Source organism: Rutilus rutilus (assembly GCF_951802725.1).
Source record: "Rutilus rutilus genome assembly, chromosome: 25".
Classification (NCBI taxonomy): Eukaryota; Metazoa; Chordata; class Actinopteri; order Cypriniformes; family Leuciscidae; genus Rutilus; species Rutilus rutilus.
Genome location: NC_140229.1, coordinates 2,411,655 through 2,426,312, shown reverse-complemented (window position 1 = coordinate 2,426,312; position 14,658 = coordinate 2,411,655). Strand labels below are relative to the sequence as shown.

At 39.5% G+C, this 14,658-nt stretch overlaps 1 protein-coding gene across 2 annotated transcripts in view; it reads right to left on the bottom strand.

Annotated features, from left to right (window-relative positions):
* LOC311284850 (3',5'-cyclic-AMP phosphodiesterase 4D-like) overlaps positions 1-360 on the bottom strand; it is a 218,145-nt gene extending 217,785 nt beyond the window's left edge. For both annotated transcript variants that reach the window (XM_084400075.1, XM_084400079.1), the window contains exon 1: positions 208-360. In XM_084400075.1, coding sequence (XP_084256201.1) covers positions 208-299 — 92 coding nt within the window. In that variant the 5' untranslated portion in view covers positions 300-360. The remainder of the gene's footprint in view (positions 1-207) is intronic.
* Positions 361-14,658: the final 14,298 nt, after the last annotated feature.

Sequence of the window (14,658 nt, the reverse complement as noted above, 5' to 3'; positions counted from 1 at the left end):
ACAAAACAAAGGAGTCGCGTGCGTAACAAAGAAACTACGCGCGCTGTAAGACACTATTTTCATTGAAGTCCTTTGACTTTCAAGTTCATTTAGTTCATTCTAAGGGCAAAAAAAACAATTTCTTCCAGAGATGAACTGATATGAACAAAGAAAGTGCACTTCACAAAGCCTGTTCACACACCCATCTATCCCTCATAATGATCTTACCGTCTAAATCCCTGAAAAGACGACGGCCACGACATCCGCGATTTCTTCAGACCCGGTCGGTGACCCGTATCCACCGCGTAGGTTCGGTCCATTTTGCCCGGTGCTTTCAGGTAAGCTATGTGTCGATGTGTGTGAGAATATCCCGCTGTCTCCCCCTCTCTCGCTCGCTCTCTCTTCACTCACTGATGTGCACTGAGAGTTTCTGCGCTAGAGACTAGAGGCTGCTGCCTCCGCAAATGTTCAGGAGAAGCGCGCGCATCATCTCCTCACTGATGCTGCCGGTCACTTTCCCGCTCAGCAGGAGCGACCGTTATTTTAAACCGTCACTGACTCTGAGGAGAAGCGACTCGGGATAGGACGGACGCCTCTAATATTTAGCACGTAATATTCATAACAAGATAAAGACATTTAAGTGAGGTAAAAATAAGTATAGGAAGCACATCTTGTCAGGCAAAAATACTGTAATTGATCATTATTAAATCTCAAACTGACAGGCAGAGAGAATCTAAATCAAGTAGCCTAGGCTATATCGAAGTAGTCAAGGCTAGCCTATGAAGTAATCGCTATACTCTCATACTTTGTTAATTTAAGGAACATTTTTAGCAATAAAAAACAGGAAACAGTTTAAAATACCCCTTTGAAGCTTTTAATGTGTTTATTAGCATGGGGTCCTATTGTAGTTTACTCCTGAAAGTTGAAAAATATAGAAAAAAATTGTTGCAATTAGCTATCAAAACTAAAAATTTTGGGTTAGAATGATTTTCCCGGATTAAACTTGCTGAGATAACTCAAATATCCAAAGTTGTCACTTAATACAGCTTCACATTTCAAGTTTATTAAACCTAAAAGGCAGCAAAAACACTTACTTTAAATTGAAAACTAATTTTTTTTTAAATGTACACAGATTAAAAATTTAAAACCAAAAAAAAAATGTGTTGACTCATCTCGTCTCAATAATTAAGAGAGAACATCTGCTCTTAAATTATAGAGTGTTGCAGGGATGACGTAAATTTGTAGGCCACCCCGAAACTTAGCATCACACTGGTTCCCTCGACAAATACCAATAGGATTTTCCTATAGGCTTTTGGATTATCACAAAAAATAAGCTCTGTGATGAACATTTACATGTTTTGTCCAAGAAAATTTCCACAAATGAACACAACTTTTATGAATTTTGAGGCTTAAACACAATCGCCAGAAGTAAAATGCTAAAGGCAGGCTATAAACTAAACCACATTCTCACGACTTTAACGTCATCAGCACAAAGAAACATGTTAGAAAAGAGTTCATCTGTGCGGCATGATGCCGTTTAAAGTCCCCCTTTAGTCAATAATAGTATCCCTTAAAACTCATCTTTGATCACTAAAATAAAATGTTTAAACATTTTTCCTTGAAAAAAAAATTCTTCATGCCTTAAAATAGCTTGAATGTAACTCGACACCCTTGCCTCATTTAGTACACGCGGTTCTATGAATATGCAAATGAGCCCCGCCTCCACTCACTCACTCAGCTCAGAGATCCACTGGTTGACGATCACACGTTGATCTGATTGGTTACAAGGTAGTTTGTGACGTCAGAAACACCAGCGATTTCAAAGCGTGTTTTTGAGACTGTCTTTGGTTCACTGCAGTTTTAAGGAGAAAATACTCAGCAATGGTGTCGACTTATGAATTTACACATGGTTTGTCTTAAAGCATATTAAAAACACCACATAGACACATAAACAACATGAAACGCTTGATTTGCACCACAGGGGGACTTTAATGTCTCCGACTGCCTCTGTAGTCCCATTTAGCCACTTGTTAGCAACCGCCTTTTTCAAGACACGTAAGAGAGGGGTAATACTGATGTATTTTATGTCATAGAATAAAACATGAAAGTGTCTTGAGCTTGTGTTCACCACAGACCTTATTTCAGCCATTTAACCAAAAACCCATTGACTTTGGGACAATGGAATTAGTTTCTGGGTTTTAGCCTATAAAAATGCATCATCGCTGCACCACTCTATAAACACCGGTCTCTGACTAGCAATAGCATGTACAAATCCTGATTCATGGCTGTAATGTAAACTTTAGACTATTTGCTATTAAACATTTATACATAACTAATATCTCTAATCCAAACTTACTATTTTAATAAGAAATATGTCAAAACAAGCTATTTCATGGCACAGTTACATTTTCCACCGACATAGTGGGTGGGCTCTTGAGACCAAATTTTCTTATGCAAATTAAAGTTTACTGTAGGCTGACTGATTTTCATAAGTTGATAAGTTCCATGATTGAACTGAATAATGGATATAGATCTGGTAGAGCAAATCAAAGCACCTACCGGTTTAACGTTTGTGTGAGCTGTGTGCTCTGTGAACTTGGGAAGATAGAATATGGAAATTATTTTTTTTCAGTTATGAATCTGCATGCGTGAGTCAGACAGACAAGTGAATCTTTCAAAGGAATAAAATAGACCACATTAAATGTGATGACACAGGTTGTGTGGATGGTTGTCAAAGATATTGATAATCCATGAGATGTTTTGTTGTTTGGGTTAGTGATGCATCAAATTAAAGATTCACAAACTGGCCTCCTTCTTTGAACACGCCCAAGACAGGACCCTTCTTACAGGGGGAGACTACAACCAGTCCTCAAAATAGGGATATGTCAGAGATATTTACTCAGTCAAGCAAGTTAGTGATGTCAGGTGTAAGTTGAACATGATGGACCTTTTAAATCAGCCTAAATATACATGGATTTCTTAAAGGAACACGCTGACTTTTTGGGACTTCAGCTTATTCACCGTATCCCCCAGAGTTAGATAAGTCCATACATACCCTTCTCATCTCCGTGCGGGCCGTAACTCTGTCTGACGCACCCACCGCTAGCCTAGCTTAGCACAAAGACTGGAGGTATACGACTCCAGCTAGCACACTGAGCACCTGAGAAGCCCCGTGGTGAGGAGCAGAGAGTTCGCTCAGAGTCGGAGTAAATCACTCCGCCCAAGTAGCAGTGCTTCGCCTTCTGAGAATATAGTTCCCAGTATGTATACGGTTAGAAGATGGCTGTGTCTCATGTGACCTTGTTATTCGTACACGCTGTGACTATACAAATCACAACATGTAAATAGGAAAATGTTGGCGTTATTTTGTCACTTATTGGGAGCAGTATGCTAGCTGGAGCCGTTTACCTCCAGTCTTTGTGCTAAGCTAGGCTAGCGGTGGGTGCGTCAGACAGAGTTACGGCACGCACGGAGATGAGAAGGGTGTGTGTGGACTTATCTAACTCTGGGGGATACGGTGAATAAGCTGAAGTCCCAAAAAGTCGGCGTGTTCCTTTAAAGGTGCTGTATATGAGATTGACAACTAGCAGTTGAAAAAGGTACTGCAGTCAAATTCAAAATATTGGAGAGAACTGTGATGTCAAAACCCGGAAGTCTAATTCACCAGTGGTTCCCTCAAGATTTTTTAAGGTATGTGGTAAACATAGCTTGACGATACTTGGACGTTTAATCCTACTATGTAAATCGCACACACTCACACCGTTCTTATCTAGTTCCTTATTAGAAACATAATTATTTTTAATTAAACATCAAATTGGCGTTTTTCGATTTACATTACATAGCAAAACGTCCAAGTATCGCCAAGTTATGTTTACCACGGACCTCATTTGTTTTCAGTGTGAATGACGCGGAAAAACACACAAAACACATCTAAAACGGGAAAGAGCTGTGAGATTGACTGTACAAATAGATTTAAAAAGAAGGAAGAGGTATATTTTCACAGACTGCTGAAAACTAACAAAGAAGCAAATTAATCGCTGCAATTCACAGAAACAACTGGATCCAGGCAGAGAAAGCTGGATTTGCAGTTATCATTTGGTGTCAATATACTGAATTATGGGGTAAAATCACACCCTATATATTGTATTGTTATATATTGTATTGACAACTCATCAATTAAATATTTACCATCGTATATTCTGCATAATTGGATGTTTTTCAATAAACACGGACAAAAAACTACACAAGTTTTAGGGCTGGACGATATGATGATATATATAACATTGATATGAATGATCACATGGATTTAAACCTATACTGTATTTATATAAAGTGTTCACAGGCAAATGTGCTCTATGTATTTCTCCGGCGTTGAAATCAGGCTCATATAGATGTCAGGAAACACGATTCCTGCATGTCAATATCCATGATCACTGGATCTTTGGTAAGTTGCAAAGAACACTATATCCAGTCCAACCTTTAGGTTAAATTGATAATAATTTGTTTTACTGGCGTTTTCGCAGTTTCCTCTATTAAATCCAGTCACTCAGCAGCTCTTCAGCCACTCAGTCCGGCTGAGGGAGTGTGTTCCCGCGGGAAAGTGACATCACTGCATACCCTCTATACTGAAAAACAAGCATGTGAATAATCTGTGTAATTGGGAATGTGCAAATGCAGAGCCATGATTTACATCACAACGCAAAAGAATAAAACTGCGAAAATCAGTTTTTTTATGCTTTACATGGAGCGTGACGCATGATCTATTTATTACATGCCAAAGCATGCACAAACTTCAGACCGAATCCCAGATGTATTCACATTCAATTGGCAGAATATGACTCACCAGACACATAAAAATTGTATTCCGGTCCACGGCTGATTCAGGCTGCTGATACGGTGCCACTCCAGCACAGCATGGCTTCGGCAAGAGACAAATTCCTATTTTCATACGTCTGTAAAGCCTTTTCAGAATTTAGATATATGCAAGGGTTGCATCTACAGAACCCCAAAATCAGTTAAGGTCAGCTATAATGAAAGGTGTTTAGGATTGTTCATGCTTCTGTAATACTTTTCTGACATGAAAGTGCACAGGTCAGCAGAATCAGTGTCGAAGCTGATTTAAACAATCATGGCGTCACTAAAAGGGTGGCCAACGGGCCAGTCAAATCGACCCAATCAGCAGCAGACGAGAAACCATGTTGAAGAAACTCAGTGAATTATAAATGAACCACGCTTGGGGCCAAACTAGACAATATATGAAGGAAACTTCTTTAGAAAGCAGCACAAATCTCCTCTGGAGTTTGTACAGGTCAGAAAATCTGTAATGCAATCGCAAGAAAGTGCGTCAGGTATTCTATTAATTTCACTTTGCAGGGCGAATGACTGTGACATTTAAACTGGATGTCTGTGATTCACGAGCCTCACAGGAAATTACTCTCTCATTCCCATCAATGTGAATAGATCCAACAGTGTTTTCTCTGTGGGGGAACGTAAGAGAAGACATAAAAAAAAAGAAAAAAGAAAATCTGTCCTTGGTTCCAAGCGGCACTTCCATCTTTTCATAAAACCTTGTAAACTATTAGACGTTAATGGAGGGAGATTGCACCCAGTCAATAAGGTTTGATTGAATCCTGCCACACTGAAACACTACATTAGTGCATGACTAGTTTGACCTAAGAATAAAATGTAGCTCCAAGATGACGCAGCTTTTCAAAGAACAGCCACGGGAGGAAATTGATTGTGAACGGTGGGGTGCCACTGATTTCGCTTTGTTGTAGGATAAGGCCATATCTGACACATGCATACATGTATGCTGCCAGCTAATGAAGAACGCCAGTTATCTCTAAAAACTACTCAACCCATGTAGAATCTTTTAAAATGCTAGAACTTTCAAGACAAACATGAGGTCAGTGCTAATGAAATATTCATGATGCTAATTCTATATTGGCCTGATAAACTCTGTACAGTAGTATGTTAAACTTCAGTCTATCAACATCTAAACCCCAAACAACCTGTTCTAAAAATGCCATTTCACAGCGTATATATAAACATAAATATTTACAGGAATAATGGTTGATTAAAACCTTTAGTTTTTAGTAGTAGATTTAGTGTTTTCATTAGCATCCGCTGTTAAAAGCTCCAAGATCATTTATAATTTTTCACAGGTCATATTGTCGGGTGTTTTTTTTTTCTGCTGAAATTCACTGGAAAGATCATTTTTGCAGTGTTTCGTCAGCAGAATAATCCCCAAACACATTAAAGGGCACCTATTATGCAAAATTCACTTTTACATGGTGTTTGAACATAAATGTGTGTTGGCAGTGTGTGTACACAACCACCCTATAATGATAAAAATCCACCAAGTGCTTTTTTTAAAATCCCCATAAATCATAAGCACTGTCTCAGAACGAGCTGTTCTCAGGTTCGGGGCAATGTGACGTCACTTTGCACAGGCCCCTCCCACGACTGTTGATTGACACTGCAGTTTGAGCATAGACCCGCCCTGAGTGAGCTGGACACAGAGTCCGCCATTGTTTCCACGCTGGAGCAGCTGTAGACAAGAATGTCTCCTAAGCGATTGAGGTGTTTTGTTGTTGGATGTAAGAATGAACTTAGTCTTCATTTACTCTCGTTGTTACTCGAGGATGGATCTGTACTGTTCGTGATCCAGCTTACGGTCTCCGGAGCGACAGGCCTAACAGCTCATCCAGTCGTGGATATACAGTTTACCAGTTGATTAAGCGCCCACTGAAAAGGTGTGTATATATTTGTTTACTGTTAGTTCTAACTAGTGTTTTGTGTATTTCGCTGTGTATGTTCAATGATAATGAAAGGGAGAGAGAGAGTTTATGGATAAGACTTTAATGCACACTTATATACTGTGTTTATTCGGCTCTTACAGTGATTTTCTGGAGTAAAACTAAGGCTTCATCTTTTGTGTGAGGTACAATAAACTTAACTGAACTCATCAGTATATTTTGGTCATCATTCGGACGGGGTCTGCTACAGCAGGCTTGTATTAATAGTGGATAAAAGCAGATGACAAATAGCCGTAATTAAACTAAACTATACCTGTTCTATCTCCATACAGCATATATTCTCTGGCTCTGTGGGCATTATTGTCCGACTCCGAGTCGAAATGAACACCACAACTGAGAGTTTCTGTTTTGATATTATCAGATGAGATTGTCCTGACTCTTAGCGAGGCTCCGCCCCCTGGGCCGGCAGCAGCAGTTCATTTGCATTTAAAGGGATACACACTAAAACGGTGCGTTTTTCTGAGCCCTAAAAAAATGACGAATGAAACATGCTGTAAAAAATGATCTGTTGGGTATTTTGAGCTAAAACTTAACATACACACTCTGGGGACATCAGAGACTTATTTTACATCTTGTGAAAAGGGGCATAATAGGTGCCCTTTAAATAACAGTACAACCCACTGAAGAGATGCACGTCTATCCCTCACAGCCTCGCTTCCAAAATCAAAGATGGCGCTGCTGTGAATAAGGTCTGTTGGATCAAGATAAATACAGTTCCTGAAAGTTATTTACATATTTAAATACACTATTTAATTATTAATTATATCACACTTCAATGGGAAATTGAATTTACCATTGTGTGTGAGGTTGAGAAACAAAATTTAACAAAACTGAAATGCATGGCTTTTCAATTCCACCTCTGTCTACAAATTTGTTCTGAACTGAGAAGCGGCTACTAAAGTTCAGTGTACTTTAAATCCCAATTTGAGCAAGACTATAAGAACACGATGCAATCCTACCCTGAATATTGGGCTCTTTTGCCTGTAAGCAACCACCCACAAAGTTCTGCACAAGAAAGCAGCGCTCGCTTTATCTGCAGTAAAGGTGAAAATCTAATGTGAAACAGTAAAACAGTGAGGACTGCAAAAATGTAAGACGCAAGAACATTCACACTTAAATCCCATTGAATATTGCTGTGGCTACATTAAGAGAAACTGATCTTAAGCCACAAATTCTCTTTCATCCGTCAGCGTACGGCCCTGGAGAGACACCCTTCAGCTGTGCCTCTTTAAAGAGTCCTTCAAAGAAAGAACAGGCTGCACGGATGATAAGTGACAGCAACACAGCGAGCGACGTTGGACAAAACGCCAAAGTGTGTTCTAATCTATCCCTCCCAGAACTTCTCACTCTAAACAGGATTTGAAGAGCTAGTAGTAAAGCCAATCATTGCTGAAGGGTTAGGAGTCGATTTTATCACAATGCCCATTTCATTCTTACTTTTATAATCACTGGCGATGATGAAACACCATTGCTGAGAAATATCCAAGTGTTTTTACAAAGACTTTTCTTCACAAATAACCTTGCGGGTTGAAAAAATAATGGTGCACTGAAACGATTTACAAGCAATTATGACGGATACGCAATGGTTGTTGATACTATATAGTTATAGGGAGAAAAAAAACCAGCATTCACACTCAAATCTGAATTTATATTAGGGATGCACGATATATCTGTCACCATATCGGTATCGGCCAATATATGTTCATTTTAATGTTATCATTATCAGCCTGATCAGAAAATTTGGCCGATATATTAAAGCCGATAAATGCTGATCCTTCAGCTGAGACTCTTCAGATGTGCACCGTTCAACATGATGGTTTTGAATTGCTTTAAATATGATTGGAATCCCTTCAAAAGGGAAAATATGGTTAAAGGATAATTCCAGTATTTAGCACTTTGAGTCTCTTTTCTGGTTTGTTTTGGATGAACTAGAGTGGTGGACACAGAAATGTTGACGATGGGTCCTGTCTCGACTTTTTGACTGGTTTAGAATCGCCTTTGACCGCTTCAGAGTGGCTGGCTACGGGCATGCACGAACATGTCCTTAAAACAACCCTTAACGTTCGTTTACAAAACTGTGCAACTCACCGAGTTGTTAGTGGTGTTCGATGATGATTAAAAACAAATATATCGGCGCAATGTATGATTTCAATCCGTGTTATTTGCTATAGTGGAACTATTTTTTCAGATACCTCACAACCGCGTATAAACTTCCGCTTGATATTTGAGTCTGTAGTGCAGTAATATCAACCAGCAATGAGTCCTCCAACAGAAATCAATGGGATTTTACAAAATGCCAAATAAAACACGACAGAAACTGTATTTCGCTACGCAACTTGTTTTGGAACATCAACGAACACCACTAACCACTCTGTGAGTTGCACAGTTTTGAAAACGAACATTAAGGGTTGTTTTAAATGGATACTTCACCTCTGGGAAGATGAATGTGTATTTAAAATAGGTAATTTAAGTAGAAGAAATGTGAAGAAATTTTTGAATTTGGAGCTTTCTAGACTGAGAAAAGCCAGAAAATGTATTTTTGGCTTATGTGGATGAAAGACAACAACTCCCAGAATGCACTTGCTTCGCTGTCTTAGGAGGCCACGCCTACCGGTAAGAGTGCGCAGTTTAAAACAACAAAGCTAGCCTACGTGATGAGTTTGCGAGGGATTTAGAGATAGCCCAAAATGTCCGGGATTCGGCTTTTGCGTTCTACAGTCGCCATTCATTCATCATGTTTACTGTGGCGAGCAGGACGAGGCTGACGGCCGCGGGAGAACAGCGCGAGGCCGGTGGTGTGATTACTGAGACGCGCCGGGTCTCCCATCTCTCACGGAGGAGCGGGAATTTTTCTTAGCAATGGTAAAACGCACATCAAACGATCACTTGTTTAGCGTTCATGTAAACACTACATTCAAATTCACCAATCGGAATGAATTCAGTTAGATTGAAACAAAAGGTGTGCATGTAAACAAGGAATAGCGACCGCAGAAAGCAAAAGCTGAATCCCGGACATTTTGAACGATCTCGCCCGCCGGACAAGTCCGGGAAAAGGAGGATGGTTACTTACTCAGCTTTCTCCTACTATTCAGCTTTCTCCACAGAACAAGAGCCTGCTAGCTTAGCTTCCAAAGAAAGACGGCTGACACTGTGTACATTCTGTGAGTGAGATCCCACCCTGTATGGGCGGGCTGAAAACATGCGGAACAACGCCATCTACTGGCTGTAGTCTTTAACCTCTGGCCAGAAAATCCTCCGATGACGCAAAATGACGATTTTTGCTTCATCGGAGGATTTTTTCCAGACAAAAAATACATAAATCTCTTGTCTCAGGGGGATATGAGGGTGGAAAGCATGGTAATTCGAAAATACAACAGGTTTTCTACTAATACAAAGCTTAATGCTAAATCCTGAAGTAACCCTTTAAGGACATGTTCGTGCATGCCCATAGCCAGCCACTCTGAAGTGGTCAAAGGCGATTCTAAACGAGTCAAAAAGTCGAGACAGGACCCATCGTCAACATTTAGTCCACCACTCTAGTTCATCCAAGACTCAAAGTGCTAAATACCGGAATTATCCTTTAAGTGCAGCGCAAGTCTGTCATATCGGCTACATAAAATTATAATGAGAACATTATTATTGTGTGCTTGGGTCATGGCTTTTAATGGTGAGACTGGTGAAAATTATATAACAATGTGGATTTAGATTTATCGGCCAATATATCGGTTATCGGCTTTCAAATATATAGAATTATCGGTTATCGGTATCGGTGCATCCCTAGTTTATATGCTGCTGGAGAAAAACGTAACCCAGTATAAATGCGTTTTTAGAAACCAGTAGCTGTGCAACCTCTACTGAAATGTCCATATTATATGCACCTACACAAATGGCATGGTCTGCTTTGGCTCACCTGCCGGAGTCAGCAGATGTGATGGCGATGAGCGGGGGGATGCGCAGTGCCAGGGTGGTGGGACGGGCGATCGACTCCATCTCTCTGCTGTTCCAGTCATGTTGCTCGGCTTGCCGGAAGACCAGCGGGGGAAGCTGAAGGGTTCGACTGGAGCGTCTGCGCACTTGGATGTGCTCCATGCCTGGCGGGACGCCTTCCTCTGCCTCGGCTCCTGGGTACTCTGGGGACCCATCACACACCTGGCACAACACAAACACACACAGACTAGATGGAGAGATCATACACAGACTGAGAAGGTGTTGAGTGCACAGGCCTACAGATGTGTCCTGGGGTTATGATATTCTGAATGTTCCAATCCAATCTGACTTCTGACCTATAATGCGGCATGAATCCTAATCATACGCTGTTCGCTCGTTGGCCAGAGGAGAACTGAGAGACTGAGTCTGGTTTCTCACGAGGTTTATTTCTCCATTCTGTCACTGATGGAGTTTTGGCTCCTTGACACTGTCCCCTTTTTTCACCTTTGATGCCATTGGCTTTTGGCCTGCTTAGTTAGGGACATTTAATTTAATATTCAACAATATTATTGTTCTGTCTGCACTGACACTGAGATGGACGATGACATCACGGTTTTCTCCAGAGCGGCTGTATATATAAATGAACTAAATTAATAGCTTTTTTACAACAACAATGAACCATCACTGAACTTACTTAAGCTGGACTGTGACGCTATTTTCTTCTGGAAACAAACTTTGTTGCATTATTTTCCTGTTATCTCTGTAAAGCTGCTTTGCAACAATGTGTATTGTAAAAAGCGCTATATAAATAAAGGTGGCTTGACTTGATGGTTTGAGTTTGAGTATTTATATTAAATTCAATTCACATTTATTTGTATAGCGCTGAGTCCACATTACAATTTAGAGTGATCTGTTATCAGAGGAGACTGTCTTGTTATGCATTTCAGAAATGTACATATACATATAACAGTTGGCTATAAAAAATATTAATTTAAACAATGTACTAATAATTTAAGGCAGAAACAATGAGCTCATTGAAGATTATATAAATGACTAAGGGGCAGGAAACTACACACACTCTTCCCAGATCAGCCAGTTGTTAAAGTACCAAATCAAAAAGAGAAGATAAAATGACGCAAGCATCATGCAATGCATTAGTTTGCGCCATGTGTCGATTTCCAAGACATTTCAGTTTCTCCTCACTGTGCTCTTACTCAAGAGGCTGTGTGGCAAGGCTTTATCAAATCTTTTCAGATCTTTCATGTGATCAGAATCATAATAAAAGCATAATAATAAATAAGACCTAAAGCACATCCCAACCCCGCTTTATATTTGAAAGCCAATAACCAATGTATATATGCTGATAAATCTAAATACAAATATTTATATAATTTTTTGAGAGCCTGCTTACAAAAACAAAAGTCTCACCATTAAAAGCCCTGTCCCAAACACTTCAACATAAATCAAACAAATGTATTTTACACTCCTATAGTCAACTTTCTTTACCAAAAAAAAAAAACCATATATATATATATATTTATCATACTCAACTCAAAACCACCATGTTGAAGAGTCTCAGCTGAAGGAAATAATCCATTATTTATCGGTTTTAATATATCAGCCAAATCTTCATATTGGACCGATAACGATAACATCAAAAATGAACATATCGGCCGATATCGATATGGTGGTCGATATATTTTGCATCCCTAATAACAATGTTTTTTCTTTATTTAACTAAACAAAAGGCAGTACACCAAATGCTATCATGCTATATTTCCTACATGATCCTAAAATAGGCTTCCTTTTCACCAAGCAAAATCTGATTTTAGGGTGAAATATGACCTGGATTTGTTCTTGACAAGCTTCATGAGATTCATCCTAGTATAAATAGATTTGCAGAAAATGAGTTGGTGGTTATAATAGAGGCACGACCCCAAGATGAATTCCCAAATTAAGTAAATTAATTTCCTTAAAGAGTATGTCAAACCTCTTGGGATTCTTGGGGCTATGAGTCTAAATTTAATCAGCCCAGAGATTGTCCTTTCTTGTGTCATTTCGGTAAAAAGTTTTGAGAAAAGAAAAGGTTTTCTTAATGGAAAAAACATGCAACAAATACAATTATAAATTTAGGTATCTTGTCATAGTTTTGTAATGCACTTAGTTCAATATTTTACATGAGGGGAGGCTCTTAGTTTATCTTTACAAAAGGGGGGAATCATAGAAAAGATTGTGTTTTCTGGGCTTATGGTCATTAATTATTAATATGCCAAACATTCTGCCATGCCTCATTATTTATGGGACATTTAAAGGGATATTGCACCCAAAATTTAAAATTCTGTCATCATTTGCTTCGCCCTCAAGTTGTTCAAACCCTGTATGAATTTCTTTCTTCTGTTGAACACAAAAGAAGATATTTTGAAGAACATGGGCAACCAAACACTTGAAGGGGAAAAATACTATGGAAGTCAAAGGGGCGCATTAACAGTTTGGTGTTTGAGAGTCTTCAAAATATCTTTCTTTGTATTCAGCAGAAGAAAGAAACTCATATGGGTGAGACATTCATACAAATAATGACAGAATTAAACATTTTGGGGTGAACTATCTCTAGAAGTAAGCAGAATAAATTAAATTGAATTCTTAAGAAGCGGTCTATGAGGGGGACCAAGAAGACAGATATTGTAAGAAAATACAATACAATACTCTTAATTCCCCAGGTATACTCTCTGACGCCCACAAACATCTCTGGAGAATCACCTAATATGCTGTGTTCACATTGCTAGCACTTTTTCCCCAATGAAGGGATCCAATATATGTGCAGAATCCCATAGGGACTGTTGAACTGTGCCGGCACGAGATGGAAAGCATGCTGTCAGAGGAAAGGTAACGAAGCCTCGGTGTGTTTGCATTTCCCAAGCTACAACTTACAAAGAGAAAGATTTCTGCAGAACAGAGATGCCATTGTTAATAAGTGCTGATATAACTTCATATTTCAAGCTCTCTCTCTCTTTTAATTGGACCAATAACTTAATGCATTAATCATGTCCGCATGTAAACCAAAAGTATAAAAACATCTATCAAATTAAAGCTCCCCTCTATTTTCGCCTTTTTGCAATAAGTCCCTAATGCACTCTTCATTATTATACGAGTAGCTTGACTCATCTACTGAAGCCTGTGGGCATGTTGAAAGCCGCGGCCATCGGCACAAAGCATCAAGGGCTTAATTTATAGTCAGAGCAACATCTCACACCGAAGGCACATAAAATGCGTCCATGTGACTAAACGAGGGATGGAATTAGCGGCTGGTTGGCTATCTGGAGACAGACGGCACATCATGAAAATTGCAGAAACACAATAAGATGATGTGCGGGGTTATTATAGAGCCGGAGTCGGATCCGGAGGGGGGGGCGGGTGGGAGATGGGGGGGTTAAAATAGTCTTTGGAAGCGACTGTGGAGATGCAGATCACAGCGATGGGTTGAATGGCGGTGGAACAAAAGGAGTGAACCCTTTACCTGCGGCTCACGGAGGAACGCCGGCACTTTGTCAGCTAGACAACAGAGGAAGGGGAATGTGAGGCTAATTTCAACTATTTGGCAGATGTATTCTGGGAAATGGGGGCGGAGGTTATCGGTTTGGCGTGGGCTTCATCGCCGTGAACATCTTTCTCTGGACAATGGAACATGAATCAATGCTTGAGAGATACTGAAAAAAATACAGACATTTATAAAAACAGATCTGACTGGATCCGGCATGTTCAGAGTAGGGCTGTGAAACAATTAATCACATCCAAAATAAGTTTGTTTACATCATATATGTGTGTATTGTGTATAATTATTATTGTATATATATATAAATACACATACATGCATGCATGCATTTAAGAAAATATATTTATCTTTATAGCCTATATAACATTATACTGTATATATAAA